We start from the raw sequence: 17,079 nt of genomic DNA, 5'->3' as shown, positions 1-17,079 counted from the left end.
GATGTATACAACAGTTCTACAGCTTGCTAGGTTTCATTGACCCACAGGACATGAACAACACATATCGCACAAAGTGTTATTTCCTTGCCTTCCTTCCAATTGAGGCTTTTCCATATAATTATGAAATAGAAAACATATGGTCCTCTGAAGCAAGGATTTCCTTGTCTCTGCAGATTCCTAACAAAGCAGAGAACTATGGTGGCATTAGGACAGCTCTGAGAAACGGAATCAGAAACATTTTCACATATGCTTTCAAACAGCCAACAACAGCACCTAGAATAAAACCTCTCACATGGATTCACATTGACAGTCGTTAGTGGTGCCAGGATTAATATTGAACTGGAAGATGCAATTCTCTAACTGTTCCATCTAGTAGCTGTAATTAAATGAAAAATTTTTATTGGTGATAAACTGGATCTATATCACAACTTGCTGCCTCTGGAAGAAGATGCATTTAGACTCAGGTCTGGTCACAACATGCACAGTACCTGAGTGATATCTTCTAAAGGAAACTCTCTTCGAGTTAGGCTTGGTGAACCAATAGAAGGTTTCCTTATTGGTAACCTTGGCGATCTTGATATCTCCTGTGCAGCTCGAGACATCTTTGGAGATTTGCGAGCTTCTATATTGATTCTGCACATAAAGCAAAAATTAGAATCATCAATGGGTATGTAAAAATGCACAAAATTAATGTATTTGAACATAAAGATGTAATGAAGACAACCAGTATGCTGTCGTTTAAGTGACTGATGAAGACTGTAGAATCTACAGGATGATGAGTTACGGGTCAAACTTAAAGATATATAAGGCCTAACATTCAGTAAATCAGAAAGGATGCCTTCTGATTCATTCAACAAAGTTTACAGCAGTTCTACTGGGTACAATATATCTTCCACTAACCCATAAAAAGGTGTAGGGCTGAGCTATTCAGCTATGCAGAAGTTGAGCAAAGCCTCAAGATATGGAAATATGACAGCTGGCAGATCTCCATGCTGGTACAGCAAACCAAGGTGCCACAAACTTCATCAGTCCTCTTGCTCCAAGCCAAAAGTTATTCCTACCTCCCACTATACAAACGGGGTCATGAATAAGAGATCAAGCACCTGAAAAAGCTCACTGGTGGAAAAAATAATGAAAAAACACTTCAAAATTAAGCTCTTAGAAACCAGAAAGATATGTTTGTGTTGTTTTGGCTGTGTTTGTTTTTTGTGTTTGGTGTGGGGTTTTTTTGGTTTTGTTTTGTTTTGTTTGTTTGGTTGGTTTGTTTTCTTTTGTTTGGTTTTGTTTGTTTGTTTGTTTGTTTTTCCTAAGCCACCTTAGTTTTAGGCTCAGGAACTGATGGTTCTTTTATCAAGTACTAGTAACTAACACTTAGGTATTTCACATATTGTATTCCCATATAAAGGGATGCATTTGCTTTGCCTTATACTAGGATGAGCTCATAACATAATGTCTTTGGAAAAGCGTCAGCTGCAGCTAGAAGGCATCAGGGCCTCAATCCCATCCCATCACATGAAGCTGGCAGACAGATGCCCAGTGAGGCTCTGTGCAGGTGGAGGGTTATGTCTATGCACATAATTAATACAATGAAGACTTATAGGAAAGCAACCACACTGATAGCTTAGAAGCTTGTTTTGCGTATTATTAGAGAACCTTGTTAACCCAGTGTTTAAGATGATCTGTTTGTTGAGGCTCCCTTGCAATGTCACCACAGCAGCAGTGCCACCTATGCCAGGATTTGTGCCACCTATGCACGGACTTAAGAATTTGAAAATACCCCTGAGGAAATAAGGCTTTAACTGGACTGGCAACCTTAAACACAGAGGAGGTAAAAACAAAGACTGTCTGAAGGATGAAAAAGAAAAAAAAAAGCTGGGGAAAAAGAGGAAAAAATATCCAAGAAATAGTTACCGAGGGAGCTTGGGTGATTTGCTGGCTCGACTGATTTTGGGAGATTTCTTTGCTGCCCAGTCATCACTCAGTTCGATATCGCTGGAGTCTGAGCAGTTGCAGCTGTCAATCACAGTGGAGATCAAGCTGTTTCCATAGATTTCATCTATCAAGACAGGCCACAAAAAATGTAAGTGCTGCTTCAGAAAACTGATATCAGTTAGACTTATCAGTCATCAGAAACAAATCCAGTCCACAAGTACTAGCTGAGATAAAACTATGCAGAGATAATTTAATGTTTTTCACCCTGTTTACTATAAACTCCAAATTTCCAATGATTCGGACTCAAGGAAACATAATTCAGAGGGGTGAATAGCATCCAGTCAACTCAAGTTGAGACTAAAGAATATTTTCTGCTAATTAGTGATCTATTCCCCACTATTCAAAATACAAAAAGTTTCCTTTTGTGAAACAGAAGACAGCATGGTATAATTTCAGAGGCTTGAGCCCAGGTCACACTGAAGATTTTTCTTCACATCAGAAAAAAAAAATCAGATGCCACTTTCCATTTTGCATACATAGATTTTCTTTAACTCTTGAGGATTTAATATCTAAAGTCTTTCTAAATAGTTTTTTATACAGAGGAACAGTTCAGTTCTACCTGCTTTTCCATCTGTTTTAGGATCCATGATGACAAACTCTGGCCGCAACTTGCTGATACGACGTCCTTTCAGGATAGGCACCAGTCCCCCAAGGTATTCCAGGTACAGAGTATAACACGGACCGCCGACCTCTGGGTCATCTTCTGTCCGCTTCATTGTGCAGTGCAGCCGTTCATTACCAGCTGTTGGGTAGCTGACAAAATCTCTCATATTGTTTGGGTCTGGGATAGGAGGCTTAATTAAATGAAGGAAGGAAAGAGAAAGTTTCCTATAGGTTATTGTTCTTTTTCTTTTTCTATGGTGATTTAATCCCAACACAACTAACTGAATTTGAACGCAACTCTAACTTGGCAGGTCAAGATTAGTACAGACTACTGTGTGAGCTACGCAGGACCCCCACACTAGACAGCATGGCTGTGTATTATTTATTTTGGTCAAAAGCAGTTGTATACAGAAAACTAAAACTAGTTACATCAAAGAGGAAGGCTGGACCTGTGGCTAGAACACTGAATTAGACAACAAACCTGTATTCAACTCCCAGCTTTATCACAAGCTTTATCACTCTGGAAGAGGCTTGTACCTCCTATATCACTTCCAAGGACATGACCCATCTTTGCTGAGGGCCTATTCACATCCAATGTGGAGAAATACGAGCACAAAGCCCAGGGTGGGTTACTTTGCACTGCTTGCCAGCACACTGTATTAATACATAAAGAGCTCAGTTCTAACTGAGCTGGATTGGACTGCTTTTGTCCAGGCCCATATAGCCTGCACGACACAAATACTACTAACGTGTATAAGTCAAGAGAGTTTCTTTCAAAATGAAAATACAAGAAAAAAAAGTAGCAGAAAAAAGGAACCTCCTTAACCTGGCGAGATGGATATGGGCTGAGGGGTGATCTATAATGTAGTCCTCAAGCCGGAGGGGGAAGAGGAATGTTTGCAGGGAAAACGGTGTCTTGCCAGGCACTGGCGTGGCAGACAAGATAGGTGGGAGTGTGTGGCTGGGGGAGAGCCAGGGTAAAGTAGAAAGCAGTGCTGAGGAGGCTCCAGAAATGCCCATGAAACAGCAAGGGCACAAGACTTCCAAGAACCCTGCCTCAGCCCCGTGGCTGCTCCCCACGCCAACATCCCCTCTAGATGACAGAAGGGTTGTTGGCTATGATGGACCCCTGTACTGCCTCTGCCTCTCTGATGCACATCATGGCTCCCAGCCCTGCTACAGTCAGCTGCTGCCTTCATCCTATCCCACCCCAAACCATCCCATCCCTTCCCTAAGAGCCAAGTAAGCAACACTGATGCTCAAGAGAGCTGCAGGGGTGATTCTGGGACAACATGGAAAGCATCCTAGGGAGAAGTAGGCATGCTAGAAAGAACTGAAAACCACTGGTCTGTTAAATCCTCTGAGTCTTTGGAGATGGAGGAATTATGGTTACAGCAAGGCATTTATTCTTTGCTGGCAAATTAATTGTTTCACAGTCACACAAATTGCCCTGATCAGCAGTACCCAAATGGAACTGTGCTGAATCATTATTTTATAAATATAATTTGTTCTTGTTTAAGATGGGCCAGCTCTACTGATCTTAAATTAGTTATTCTAGCTCTGCATTGTTTTAACAAGGATCTGAAACTGGCTCAAATTAATGCTATAACACATACACAAAAAACACGTAACACAAAAACATACAGGATCACAGAATGTTAGGGATTGGAAGGGACCTCAAAAGATCTTCTAGTCCAATCCCCCTGCTGGAGCAGGAACACCTAGATGAGGTTACACAGGAAGGCATCCAGGCGGGTTTTGAATGTCTCCAGAGAAGGAGACTCCACAACCTCCCTGGGCAGCCTGTTCCAGTGTTCTGTCACCCTCACTGAGAAGAATTTTCTTCTCAAATTTAAGTGGAACCTTTTGTGTTCCAGTTTGTACCCATTACCCCTTGTCCTATCATTGGTTGTCACCGAGAAGAGCCTGGCTCCATCCTCATGACACTCACCCTTTATATATCTGTAAACATTAATGAGGTCACCCCTCAGTCTCCTCCAAGCTAAAGAGACCCAGCTCCCTCAGCCTTTCCTTAAGGGAGATGCTCCATTCCCTTAATCATCTTTGTTGCCCTACGCTGGACTCTCTCCAGCAGTTCCCTGTCCTTCTTGAACTGAGGAGCCCAGAACTGGACCCAATATTCCAGATGTGGTCTCACCAGGGCAGAGTAGAGGGGTAATGCTCTGGTTTATAGGCTGTGATACAGAGTTCGGAAATCCTGAGGTGTAACTGATGGCAAAACCATGAAACAAAGGGACTGAGTGGTTGGCTCTGCTTGTGGTACAGGAAAAGCCATAATATCTGGTTCATTTCCCCACAGCACTGTTGGAGCAGTAAGGTCAGCAGAACTCACTGTCAGTAGAAACATTTGGGCAGCCACAGGTCTTAAGTATCACTTTCCTGGCAATATAAGGACTCATGTAACGAGTAGGGAGGCAACAGTTGAACCACCGTGAATCTCTCCTGTAACTGTGACACAGTATTACCATCAGCATGACCTTCTTCAGAAGTCTTTGTGACTCACCAGCATACTTTACCCTTGGAAAGGCCATTCCCATGGAATAACACAGATCAGTATGTGTGAGCCCTCTTTGCAGATTTTAATAGGCACCAAATGGATCAGTGGGCTCTCGAAAAAGACAGGAATGACCCTTAATCAAGCTTTTAAAATGATAATTATGATAATCAGAATATCTCATCATTTATTCATTGTCACTTAGGAGCAGCATGGAGAGTGGAAATCAAGCAACCCTTTCTTCCTCCTCACACACACACACACATTTATTTTCTTTTACCTTGATTGTTGGTATAAAGGCAGTGGTAAGGTATGAGCAGAGCCGAGGGGGCAGGGTCAGTTTGCTGATGTCCTTGTCATCCCGCAGACAGCTGGCGATGGTTTGCTGGCACAGGAGCTGCAGGCTGGACACCCTGTGCTCGACTCTGACAACGTACAATGCAGGTCCAGAAGCCATCAGCAGGCGCGAATCCCTGTGACCCCAACAAATGGAGATGATGGGACGCTGCATGGAGAGGAAAAGGATACAACTTTAAAAGAGAATATACGTTCTCCAAGATACTTCCACAGCAAGTGACCATATGAATTCAGCACTGATCACGTTACCCTGAGTGTTCAGAAACTTAAAACTGTGTTCTACTGCCCGCAAAAATGGAGAAGAATTTGAACATCTGAAATTATCGATAACAATGGTTGATGTTTATACAGTACCTTTTACTCACAAGGCTTAAAGCTCTTCACGCAACCCGGATAGGATAAGTGACTTCAAAGTCACAAAGTGTTAAAAAGCAGGATCTTTTGATGCCCTAATCAGATTATTTCTTCAGTCATCTAATCAATCCTCATCCACTGGTAGTAGTTCACATTTGACAACTGAAATGTTAAACTATATGCACAGAGACCCTCAGTAAACTACTGAACAAAACCCAGTTGGCTTTCTTGTCTTGCACTGAGTCTTCTGCTGCACAGTGTCTCTTCTGAACTATTCCCAGAGGAATTGAACTGAGAAAGAGCACCGGAAACAAAACGGAGAATGACCTTTTGTCTTCTGCTTGTCTACACTCAGAAATGTCTGAATTCATGCCAGTAAAACCAGAAAGAGTCAGGGGTGACTGGTACTACATGTCAGAATGTGGAGCAGAATAACAATAAACAACTCAAAAGCTGCTTTGGACATTATTCCTTGCCGCGTGAGCATTAGGAGTTCATGTGAGAATACCGAGGTGTGCTTGCAAGGAGCTCTCTAACTGTCTTCCTAAACCCTATCTTTTTCATGTAAAGCACTGGTCTGTTGTGACCTCTTACAGTCCTATCATTATTACTTTTGCTCTTCATGAGTCTTAGCTGCATCTACCTGTCATCTCTTGCTTTCTGTGTTACAAAGCATCTGCGTTTGCACATGTACACATATTGTATGGAATTTCAATCCCATATCTGCTATCTCTATACAAATAAACAACATAAAGAAAAAACTACCACTCCATGAGAAATATTTTGCAGCTTCTTTTCATAATCTGTGATACTCAAAAGTTGAAGCAAATATGTTTTTCATTTAAATTATGAACTGCGTTTACTGAAAGGTCAGGGTCTCTTTGGAATATAAAGATACAAATATAAAGACTCTTTACAAGATTCACCAAACAAGAATTAACTATACAGAAGAAAAGAGTCAAGGCACCACCAGTAGTAACTTTTATTCAATCCTCTCTAGTCATATGACACCCAGATACCTAGGTTAGATCAGCCCAGAGGTTAGTAATCTAGTCTGGGGAAAAAGCTTCCCCTTCAGTTACAAATTCAAGATGCTTAAAGGTGAGAAACTGGGACAAGATGTTTGTATGTGAATGACATGATACAAAATACAGCTGCACAGCACTCTGTCATTGTCTATTATCAAGACAGAAACAACTTCTTCAGATAAAAAATCTCCCCTGCTAAGTCACCTTATCCTAGATTTAAATTTCAAGGAAAATATCGGTTTTAAAGTGGGAGGAATGAAGAAGCTTCATTTTCATTACATGTAGGCACACCACACACACACACACACTTCCATGGAGGCACAAACCTTCAGGCTGACTAATAAGCAAATGGGGCAGCGACTGTGAACCATGTGATTTTCACATTAATCGCTAAAGGCATTTTGTAGTGAAGAACTTCAAAAGAATTGAGAAATTCTTTGTGTACCATCAATAATTATTACATGGCTTGTCATAACCATAATCTGTGGGACAGAGCCTTAAGTTTGATGAGAAGTCACATAAAGTATCCCTTACTGACTGGTATTTTCATGATTTGAGAGTGTGGCTCAGCCCTCACACTGTCTGGCAGTAATGAGACAGTTCAAACTGCTTGTCAAACAAATGCATTGAAAAGGCACTGGCACAAGCCAGGTACCTGCCACATCTACTATACGACAGCCTGAGAAAGTGTGAGAGTCGGTCCAAAGATGGAGCAGTACTTGCCTGAACATCGCCATCAAGAACTTAGAGAACTGAGGCTCTGACAGAAAGAACACCAGAAAGAACACGTGGACAATGATTTGGAGAGAGGCCCGAGGAGAAGCATTGTATTGCACTGTTTTCTCCGATACGGGGGGCTGCTGCTAACAATGGCTGCTGTGTGGACTTCACCTGCTGCTTCAGCTAAAACCAGCCCCAGCCTCCTGAAGGCTATTGTTATGAGGGTCTCTTCAACCCAGGGACAATTGCTGCCATCCAGAAGATGTGTTCTCACCTGCAGTCTCAGCTACACGTGTCCCTCACCTGCTCCCCCAAACAATGGCCAACGAAAAGGAGCATGCCCAGAAGCTTGCCAAGGGTCCTGAGGTCACCCAATGGACCAGAGAAAGACCCCTGAATGCTGGACACGTAAGCATTGGCAAAAGAAAACGTGAATCTTTTCAGCCTGCGCAGTACGAGCCTGGGTTGCGAAATCAAGGCGGAGACTGGCCTAAAACAATGGTAGCAAGGTGGCGTGAAGAAGCATAAAAGAAGAGATCAGAATGGACACCGTTGAAGATCTTCCCATCAGAGGATCCCGAACCATGACGGAGGACCGGCAGGACTCCACGGGACCCGGAGACCAGAGGGACGCTTCTGGAACTGGACTGGTGATAAATGTAATCTCATTTCTCATCTTTACTTTTACTTTTCCCTGTTTCCTTTCCCTTTCTCTTTCTTTCTCTCTCTCTCTATCACGTGCCGTTTTATGGGCAAATTAATAAAGTAACACTGCTTGATTGAATTATAACCCCTTGGCATTTTGGTCACCTTAATTTTGCGCTCTGAGATCAAGGTTAAAAGAACCATCACGAGTCCATCATCACCAGCAGAAGTCACCCTGATTTCCCCAAGGGCTGAAACCCAGCATGGGTAGAATTATTGACCTGAGCCTTATGGTGGGATCCAAACCCCATCCTTCTGTTCATCTTGCACCAACTAAAGCTTACCAATAAATACAGTGAAAGAACAAACAAATATGTGACTTAGTACACAAATGTTTATTTATTGGATAGAGTTTAATGCCAGAAGAGAAGTCTAACATCCCAGCTATCATAATCCAATACAGCACACCCAGATAGCTCTACCATGAAGTCTTGTACTGCAGCATTTATAATCCAATATATCACACCCAGACAGGCCTCTGCTCATGCAAATAGAGTCAAAATAAACCTCTTTTCTCCTCAGGTTACTGCTGCATGCAGAGAACAGCAGAGATGCAGGTAGCATCAGTTCAAAAACCTTTGCAATCTTAAACATATTGTCAATGAATAGGTTTTTCATAAGCTTTGAAACACCGAGTGGGACCTCTTGCAACACAGCACTGTGAAGCTGGGGAAGAGTCGAAAGTCCAAAATGAAAGACACTGCCTCACTGAGGGATTTCACCACAGTTTCCTCACAGGCAACCATAGTTCAGCCATCTTTTAAGCTTCTGAATGTCTGACTGCCTTATACTCTGTTTATATATTTTTAGGTAAACAATGTGACTGGGTACATGTTTAAACACATGCACATGCACATACACTACCTACAAATGTCCTGCTTGTCTATCACAACACTTCTACTCTTCCATTTGTACATTCCGTCTCCCCACATACATCACATGTTTTAATCTTAGTATTTTCAATCTCATCAAAGAGTGCTTGTACCATACTGGTTTGTCTTTGCTTGCTGATTCCCCAGATACGCCTTGCCTTCCTTTTCTACGGAATACTCAGTCCCTTGGTGCTCCTCAAGCCTAATATCCAGCAACACTTCATTTACAGTGAAGGGCTAAGATTTAAGATGAAGTTCAGGCAAAATTAGCCTGTCATTACCGAGCTGGAGAAATAAAAGATCACCCAAATGCCAGATCTGACCTGACCTTTAAATGTACTGCTCCAATAATATTTTTCAATAACTATTCTTCCCACTCTTTCACTTGAAGGACAAGGGTATAAGTCAATTACTGCAGCAAGTCAGTTATGAACTGGCCACAGCCTTCCTTCCAGACTCTGCTGAGAAAAAAATTGAACTTCAACGTCCTATGCAAATTGTCACTCCTCATAAAGCTGCCACTTATTTGCACTGTGATAGCAAGAAAAAAAAGGAAGGAAAAAAGTTGTTAGAAAATGAACAAGCAGATTCTAGTACAGAAGAACTTTGTTTTCCATGTTTGCACACTTGTTTTTTTCTGCCAGGAACAAGGAAATGCAGCTACAAATATAATGTGTAATGATAACTTCTAATCTCACTTTGCATATAAAAATCTCATCAGGTTTTGAAAATCTCAGCACAAACTGTAAATATCTGAATGAATTCCAGGGTTTAAATACAAACACATAGGAAAAAAAAAAATCTTGGAAAAAACCCTGAACTTCTGCACACAGATAGGATTCAGCGCTATGACAATTATATGTTAGAAACACTTGGCTAAAGAACAAGAAAATAAGATGTTTTATCAGAAGAAATATTGACTGAAAACACATCTCAAAAAGTGGTCAACAAGGAGCTCTTTTGCCATGTTTTTTAGAGTGGCTGAAAGTCAGCTACATCTACTCAAATCTGTACCCCCAGCCGGGATGTTGACTCCCCTTAGAAAAGCACGTGGGAACGGTTATTGCTGCTCAAGCTCTGTGGTTGCTTCTGTAAGTCACTCGTCTGTCTCTCTCACAGGAAAGAAAATAACTTATATACCTTTTATCACCTGTATGCAGTTTAGTCAATGAAAACACTTGTTCAAGCTGATTCTCACTGTCTGCCTTGAGCTCAGAAATCCTGAGCCATGGGGCTGCCTGATGCTTGCACTAATCCCCTGTCTGCTGGCATCGGGAGTCCCACTGGTAATGAAGTAAAAATGGTATTCCAGGGCAGAAAGCCCAGCAACAAGCGGGATTCTTCTCAGGAGAAATAATCCAACTGCAAAATAGTATCTAGTGAATGGTATGCTGTAAATAAAACTCTGACGTACATAGTCTGGTTGCTCTCACTGCTGATGTGGAGACACACATTTTCTCTTCTTCTTTTCTCAGAGAGAAGCTGGAAGGTGCAACAGCTGCAGTGCCCACCCAGCTCTTGTGAATTCTGTGTGCACATCTCTGTACTGCCACAGCATGCGCGGATTGATGCTGGAAAGTGATGTACCTTCTTTGCTCTCCTGTTCCCTATATTTACAGTGGGAATAATATCAACCACGAAGAACTGGTGGTGATAAAAGCAAAAACGACTATGACACAATTTTTTCACTCAGAAAACTCTTATTTGATTTGCAGATGTTCCTTATATCCTGTTTCTACACTATTTTCTTTTTGTAGAGTTCAATACAACAATGAGATTTCATTTTAGCAGAACAAGTCTTTGCTTAGAGAAGTGTTTCCATTTTCCAGTCCTGATCATGACCAATTTCTGCAGCAGTCAGAGATATCTTATGGCCTATATGGAAAACATCAAGGTCCTTATTGACATCCCAAAGAATGTTTCACCAGCTAGTTCTAAACTGTTGCTCTTGATTAACTTTCTGTAAGAAAATTAACTCTTGTTGAAGCTTTGTTGTCATCCAGTAACAAGTAAACAGGATTAATTTCAGGTGATATAAATGAAAGATAACATTAATTCAGAAGCAACAAACCTGAACACCCTACATGAATAAATGAAGACAGAGTAAGCAATGTCAGCTCAGCTGGGTAACATAAAAGGCAGCCTCTTCTCTCAAAGCCTTTTGATCTGAATTTAACCTAAAACTGCACCCTCCTTCTCAGGTCTTAGGAAAATAGCTTCTACACAACCACCAGGTTTCTGCAAGATCATATAATCTTAAATCTATCAATTCAGATGCTGGGATGTTTCCAGTAGAGAAGCAGCCTGTGAAATGCTGTGAAGGCTGCAGTTGACAGCAGCAGGTTTAGAGCAAGGGGGTCTTCTTCTCAAAGACTCCTGGAAACCACTCCCATAAAGATTTAACCTTTGGTACACCATTGTGAATTAGGTTTTAAAAATATTACACTGATAAAAATGTGATTACAGTTTTTCTGCATCTAATCTTGTTGCCTATATAGCTGATTCCGGACCATATAGGGTTCAGTTCACACTCATTCTTCTGCTTCATTGCACTTGAGATTTAATCTGTTCTTACAGCAGTTACACAGTGGTATAAAATAATAAAATAATGTAAGTTTACTCTTGGATTATGGATGTATAAAAGAGATCAGAATCAGGGTTTCTAAATTCATGTTCTTGTTCCCCTGGTCCTTTCTGGGATATATAGGAAAGAAAATGATAAAAAGTGAAGAACTAACCAAAATATAAGTCACAACTTCAAACCATCAGGATAATTTCACAGGTTTGGTAAAGTCAGCAGTTAGGTAAATTTTGAAGTGATCCTGCAGGAGACTCCTCTGTTCAAACTTCAAATGAGAAGATATGAAGCAGCTGCATCCACTCAGAAGGGAGCTTTAAGAAGCAGGTATGGTTAGCTGATATAATAAACACCTGTTTGCACATCAGATGAGAAATTCTGAAATGACAGAACTGGCTTGCAGCATTTCTGGTAAAGAATTTTAGCAAAACTGTAAAACTGTCTTGAATTAGTTGATTATTCTCATCCCTGCTTGATGCCAAGTGAGGGCGATGAAGATTTAACAAATAATGTGAGAAATGAACATTCTTCCAATAAAAAAATATGAGCACCAGGGCAACCTGCTGTTGCAATCACATTTTTAAATGTTGAAAAAGCAAGACCATGAAAACCTGCCAGCTAAAAGAACAGGGCATATTTTTGGTTCATCAGGTTGGTGTTCATGTACACGAGAACAAACATAGTAAGAGCTACATGTTACAGAAATTGGTAGTGTATTTTTGAATAGTTATCAGCTGACTGACAGCCTTGAAGATATGCTGTTTATTTATAAAATAAATAAGATATGTTCTTCATTTATAAAATCAAGTCTTTGGAGTCACAGTATAGACCCAGTTTTCATAGATTGCTTCCAATAAGACAAAGATCTGGTGTGACTTCCTGAAGTCCCTTCTGAAGTTTTTTCATCATTCTTTCAAGGTTCAAAACAGTTTGATTCTGTGTATCAGAAGTTCAACATTTGCCCAACCCTTACACAAGCTTTTCCAGCTCTTTCCACTATATTCTGCAAATATATGCTTGCAGCATGGCAGGGTGGCAGGCTGAAGCCCAGAGCAGGCACAAGAGGCACAGTTACACTCTGCTAACTCTACCACTCTGTTTATGAGCGTTATTTTTCATGCAAAGCCACTGCATTCATTTGGATACTTCTGAACAAGTGTGATCTCCCTATCTAGGGTTTTTATAATCAGCAAACTAGGTTTATGAACCATCAAATCCTACTCCAAAGGTAAGAGCTTAAGTAAGTTAATCAAATGAGACAGTGTGCCAAAACCACACTAACACTGGAGGAGGAGATGGCACATAAAACACCTTGAAGGGATCCATGACAACGGTCATCATCCAGATGAGTAACCTGTAGTATCCAAATCTATTCTGCCTTGGGGTTTGCCAAGACTTCATGTTAGGTAACATTCCAGCCAAGTTGTGTTTTAGACTGAGTTTTGTTATAAATGATAAAATCTTACGTTTCCTGAATATCCCACCAAAGACAGGACAAACAAACAGCAGAAACAAAAACTGTTCAGTATATTTTACTGATTAAATTTTCAGTGTCTGCTTTATTAAAGAATTGGGACAGAGTACGACATGGAAAATCGTTTTTGCACCTGTAATCCACTACTTTCTATGCTTATCGTTGCTTTATTTTTTTACCTTTATATTCAGAAAAATGCTCATTTAGAATAAATGTGCTTTCCCAGTTATGCATTTGCTTGCTTTAGAAGAAGCAGTTCTAGCAGAAGAGTCTGAGATGAGGAAATTATTTTCTTTTCTTTCTTCAATAACCAATGATGAATTTTATAAAATCCCATTACAAGGCTGACAGTCACGGTCCAGAAAATGAATTAATTAACTCTGACGAATTTGTCAGCAGACAAATTAGTAGGACCACTGACTCACTCTGTCACCTTTGCATATACATTTTTGGAGCAGAGGCATGGAATAACAAAAGTTACTAGCAATTTTTTTGCAACAGCAGTTTTTATCTGATTTTGTTAGCAAACCAAATACTTTGCAATGTTCTCGCATACCTGTTACTTAGCTGGTAATACCGCTATACCAGCAGTCAAATACATAGAAGCATAAAAGTCCACATGAGCAGATACAGGCATCCTTCTGAAAGATCCCTCACTTCCTCCTGTAGCTGAGTAAATATGAATTTAAATGCACTAAATAAGGAGAATAAACGCTAACTGATAAGAGTAGAGGAGTGGCTCTGATTTTAGGCAGGTTTATGCACACAGTTTTTAAATAAACATACCAGTCTAAATGATATTTTTATCCTGGTTTCCCAAAGAAATTAGACTTTGTGGTTGTGCTGTTAAGTGGTTGTTGCCACCTCCTGCCTCCCCCATCCTTCACTTCCAGCCTGGCTTAAAACTTCCCAAGCTGTTGGCTTTTCATCTGAAGTTGACAATGGGGAAAGAAATCTCCATGATATTAAAATGCTGCAGTTTCAGTGAACATTACCAGCTGGAAAGAGCAGAGAGGGTCATGTTAGTATTTTCACTGTGAGAAATGCTGCAGGATGAGCTTGACAGCTACCTGTTCTGTGTGGCGTGTCAGTTGCCCTATAAGTACTCATATAACGGCAGAATAATTAACCCTCACATCAGCCACAACACGTGCTTTCTCACGGCTGATTAAGGAGAGGAGAAAGGAGAAGAGCTGAAAATATGGAATGAAGTTGAAGGGATGCAGGAAGAACTAGAGGAGATGAAGGTATTTAAATGGAGAGTTTGAGGTTACTGGGAAAAAGCAGTAAGAGAAGAGCCTGCACGCACGCACACCTTAAGGCAACCTGACCCCATCAGTTCCAATGCTCAAATCACGATTTCACAGCTTGACCCCAGAGCACTACACTGGTTTGAGGGCTAATGTGGACATACTGTATTCTGGTACTGAAGCAAGAGAATGAGGTTCACTTTTTACCTGGTCTGGGAATAAGCAACACAGGTATAAATATGTCTTCTCCACAATCAATCCAGAGACGAAAGGGTTATGCTACTTTGCTGAAAGGGCTACGTTTAAGACGATAAAGCAGTGTGTATGGGTAAGTCCTTTAGGTACCTAAATTAGCACTACATATCACTGTACGTATTTAGGTTGGCTTTAGAGACCATTATTTTACATATTACAAAATTAAATAATTCTATCTAAATTAGAGTGCTAATGTTAATAAGCACAGGTTAATGCTAAATATAGGCAAACACAAAAGCTTAGCAGCTGGTTTACTATGTCATCCTTTTGTATCCATCCCAGATCTGGGTACTGAAAAAGAAATGATAATAAATGGTATCATCATTAAACATAAAGTAAACATATATATAGCATTTTCCTTCACTTTTAGATTTCAAAGCTATTATAAATTGATTAAGTTTCAATAGTACAGTCATAAATTGGGAGTCATCTCTGTTCTGCAGAAAATGAAATAAACTGTGGAGCGACATTCAGTTGGGTTCTGAAGTATCAGCAAGACCTATGAGCCATGTTGTACCACTGAGCAGCATGCAGACCATGTGCTGACATTTACTTGTCAAGTAACAGGACTGAGGTTACAGTGAAAGTCTGTACAGAAGATGGGAACAGAAACAAGACTTTTTGATTCATTTGTTTAGATCTGATGCTATAAAAAGTAAAATACTGCATTCAGTTTAACTGATTGTACATTAGAAAATTACAGCAATAACAAAGAGAGAATAATCTTGCAGTTATGATACTGGACTTTGAACATTTTTGTCCAGCACTTGGCTCTGCTACAACATCAAGCAAGTTACCTAGTATTTTCTCATCAGTCACTTATCCATGAAACAACAGAATTTCCTTTTTCTATCTTGTTCATTCCTGGCCCAGTGGTTTTGGGAAACAGATTGTTTCTCCTTATATATTTGCCCAATACCTAGCACAACGGGCCATAGAATCAGATGCACTCTTGGATGTCTATCTTAATGCAAACAGTATTTTTATCTACATCATATTTTAAAGTGTGTTAAGGATGTTTTGCAACCCTTTTCACATTGCAGCACTACACCAACAAGCTGATGTGGGAAAAGCATGTCAGCAAAGCATTGAGAACTGACTTTAAAAATACCTCCTACCTGCACAGGTGTCTCCAGAGTGTAGATATGTTCCCCGCGCACATTGTAGAACTTGACAAGTGCGCTTTTTAACAGGGAACCGTTGCTGAGGTCAAGCAGCTGGCTTTGCTTCTCCATGCCTGCTACTGCAAGAAGGTCTCCCTGCGTGCACCACTGTACCACCACATCTGAAATCACAAAGATGGTTTGCAATAATCACTGATTAGAATCAGTAAGAACAGCATTCCCAGATGCTGCAAAGTGACTTGAACAGCTAAATCATGCTCTCAGAAGTTACTTAAGTACTTAGAAACCTAAATCCTTTCATTAAGATAGTAAAAAATACGCTGCATATGCACTTTCAAGCATGACTTTATTTTGTAAATTGCAAAAAAAACGTGTAAAAACCTTTCTCTGTGGTGAGTCTAGAATATAATTGGTGGTTGCTCCTAAGTACCTAAGGACAAGAATTTATTAGGGATGTTAAAACTGATGTGGAAGATCTTATGCAGATCTCTGGGGTAAAGAAGTGGAATCAAGTTAATAGGCAGATAAATAATCTCACTAAGAGAGCAGCAAAGAATATTTGTCTGGAAAACCCTACACTACAAAAAAAGCAGCATATTTAGCAATGCCTCATGTTCTCACTGGCTGCGAATATAACTTCAAGTACGACTCAAACTAAAGTTACGGTTTAGTATAACATCAAACTAGAAAGACTTTCAGATTTTTGTCCACAAATATATATGGCCTCCATGTCATAGGTTTTCTTTCGGCACCTGACTTGTGAAAGTCTACTCATCTGTCTAGCAGGAGTTTGCCAGAAGCACACAGGGATTGCTTACTCTCTCATATACATGGATATGAATACACATATCAGTTACTTCTCCTACAGGCATCTCATGATGAGGAACGCCCACAGCGAAATTTGAGGATGCTAATTTCAAACCCTTCTATCCTCCAGTTCCTTGTCACACTGCAACAAGAACACTAAAACAGTATCTTGTGTTTCTGCTTGTGCTTCAGAGGCAGATTTGCATGTGCAAGGAATACCAAGCTACTCTTTAAACCTTTTTACTCTAAAATCAGAGGTGAAAGGCAGTTATTTTGTGCTGAGACAAAGTGGAGGTAAAGACAAAACTTTTGTGCTCTACGATGCTCAATCTGCCAAGAACCTTTTGAAGACATTTGTGGGCGAGAAGCTGTCTTCAAATGAAGAAGCAGGAGAGAAATGAGAGTTGCCAGGAAGGATCTCAAAATTGTTTCAAGTTGTCAACTT

General features: G+C 40.4%; 1 protein-coding gene across 1 annotated transcript in view; it reads right to left on the bottom strand.

Moving 5' to 3' along the window:
- The window catches only part of TULP4 (TUB like protein 4), a 157,560-nt gene that overhangs the window by 16,604 nt on the left and 123,877 nt on the right, over positions 1–17,079 (bottom strand). Inside the window, exons 7-11 of the mRNA XM_082047906.1 lie at positions 15,822–15,988; positions 5,391–5,615; positions 2,552–2,786; positions 1,912–2,056; positions 489–633 (exon numbers count right to left, since the gene is read on the bottom strand). Of these exons, the coding sequence (XP_081904032.1) occupies positions 489–633; positions 1,912–2,056; positions 2,552–2,786; positions 5,391–5,615; positions 15,822–15,988 (917 nt within the window). The remainder of the gene's footprint in view (positions 1–488; positions 634–1,911; positions 2,057–2,551; positions 2,787–5,390; positions 5,616–15,821; positions 15,989–17,079) is intronic.

Source organism: Streptopelia decaocto, assembly GCF_964273445.1.
Source record: "Streptopelia decaocto genome assembly, chromosome: 3".
Lineage (NCBI taxonomy): Eukaryota > Metazoa > Chordata > Aves > Columbiformes > Columbidae > Streptopelia > Streptopelia decaocto.
Note: the sequence above shows the minus strand (reverse complement) of the source record. Positions and strands in the feature narration are given on the sequence as shown.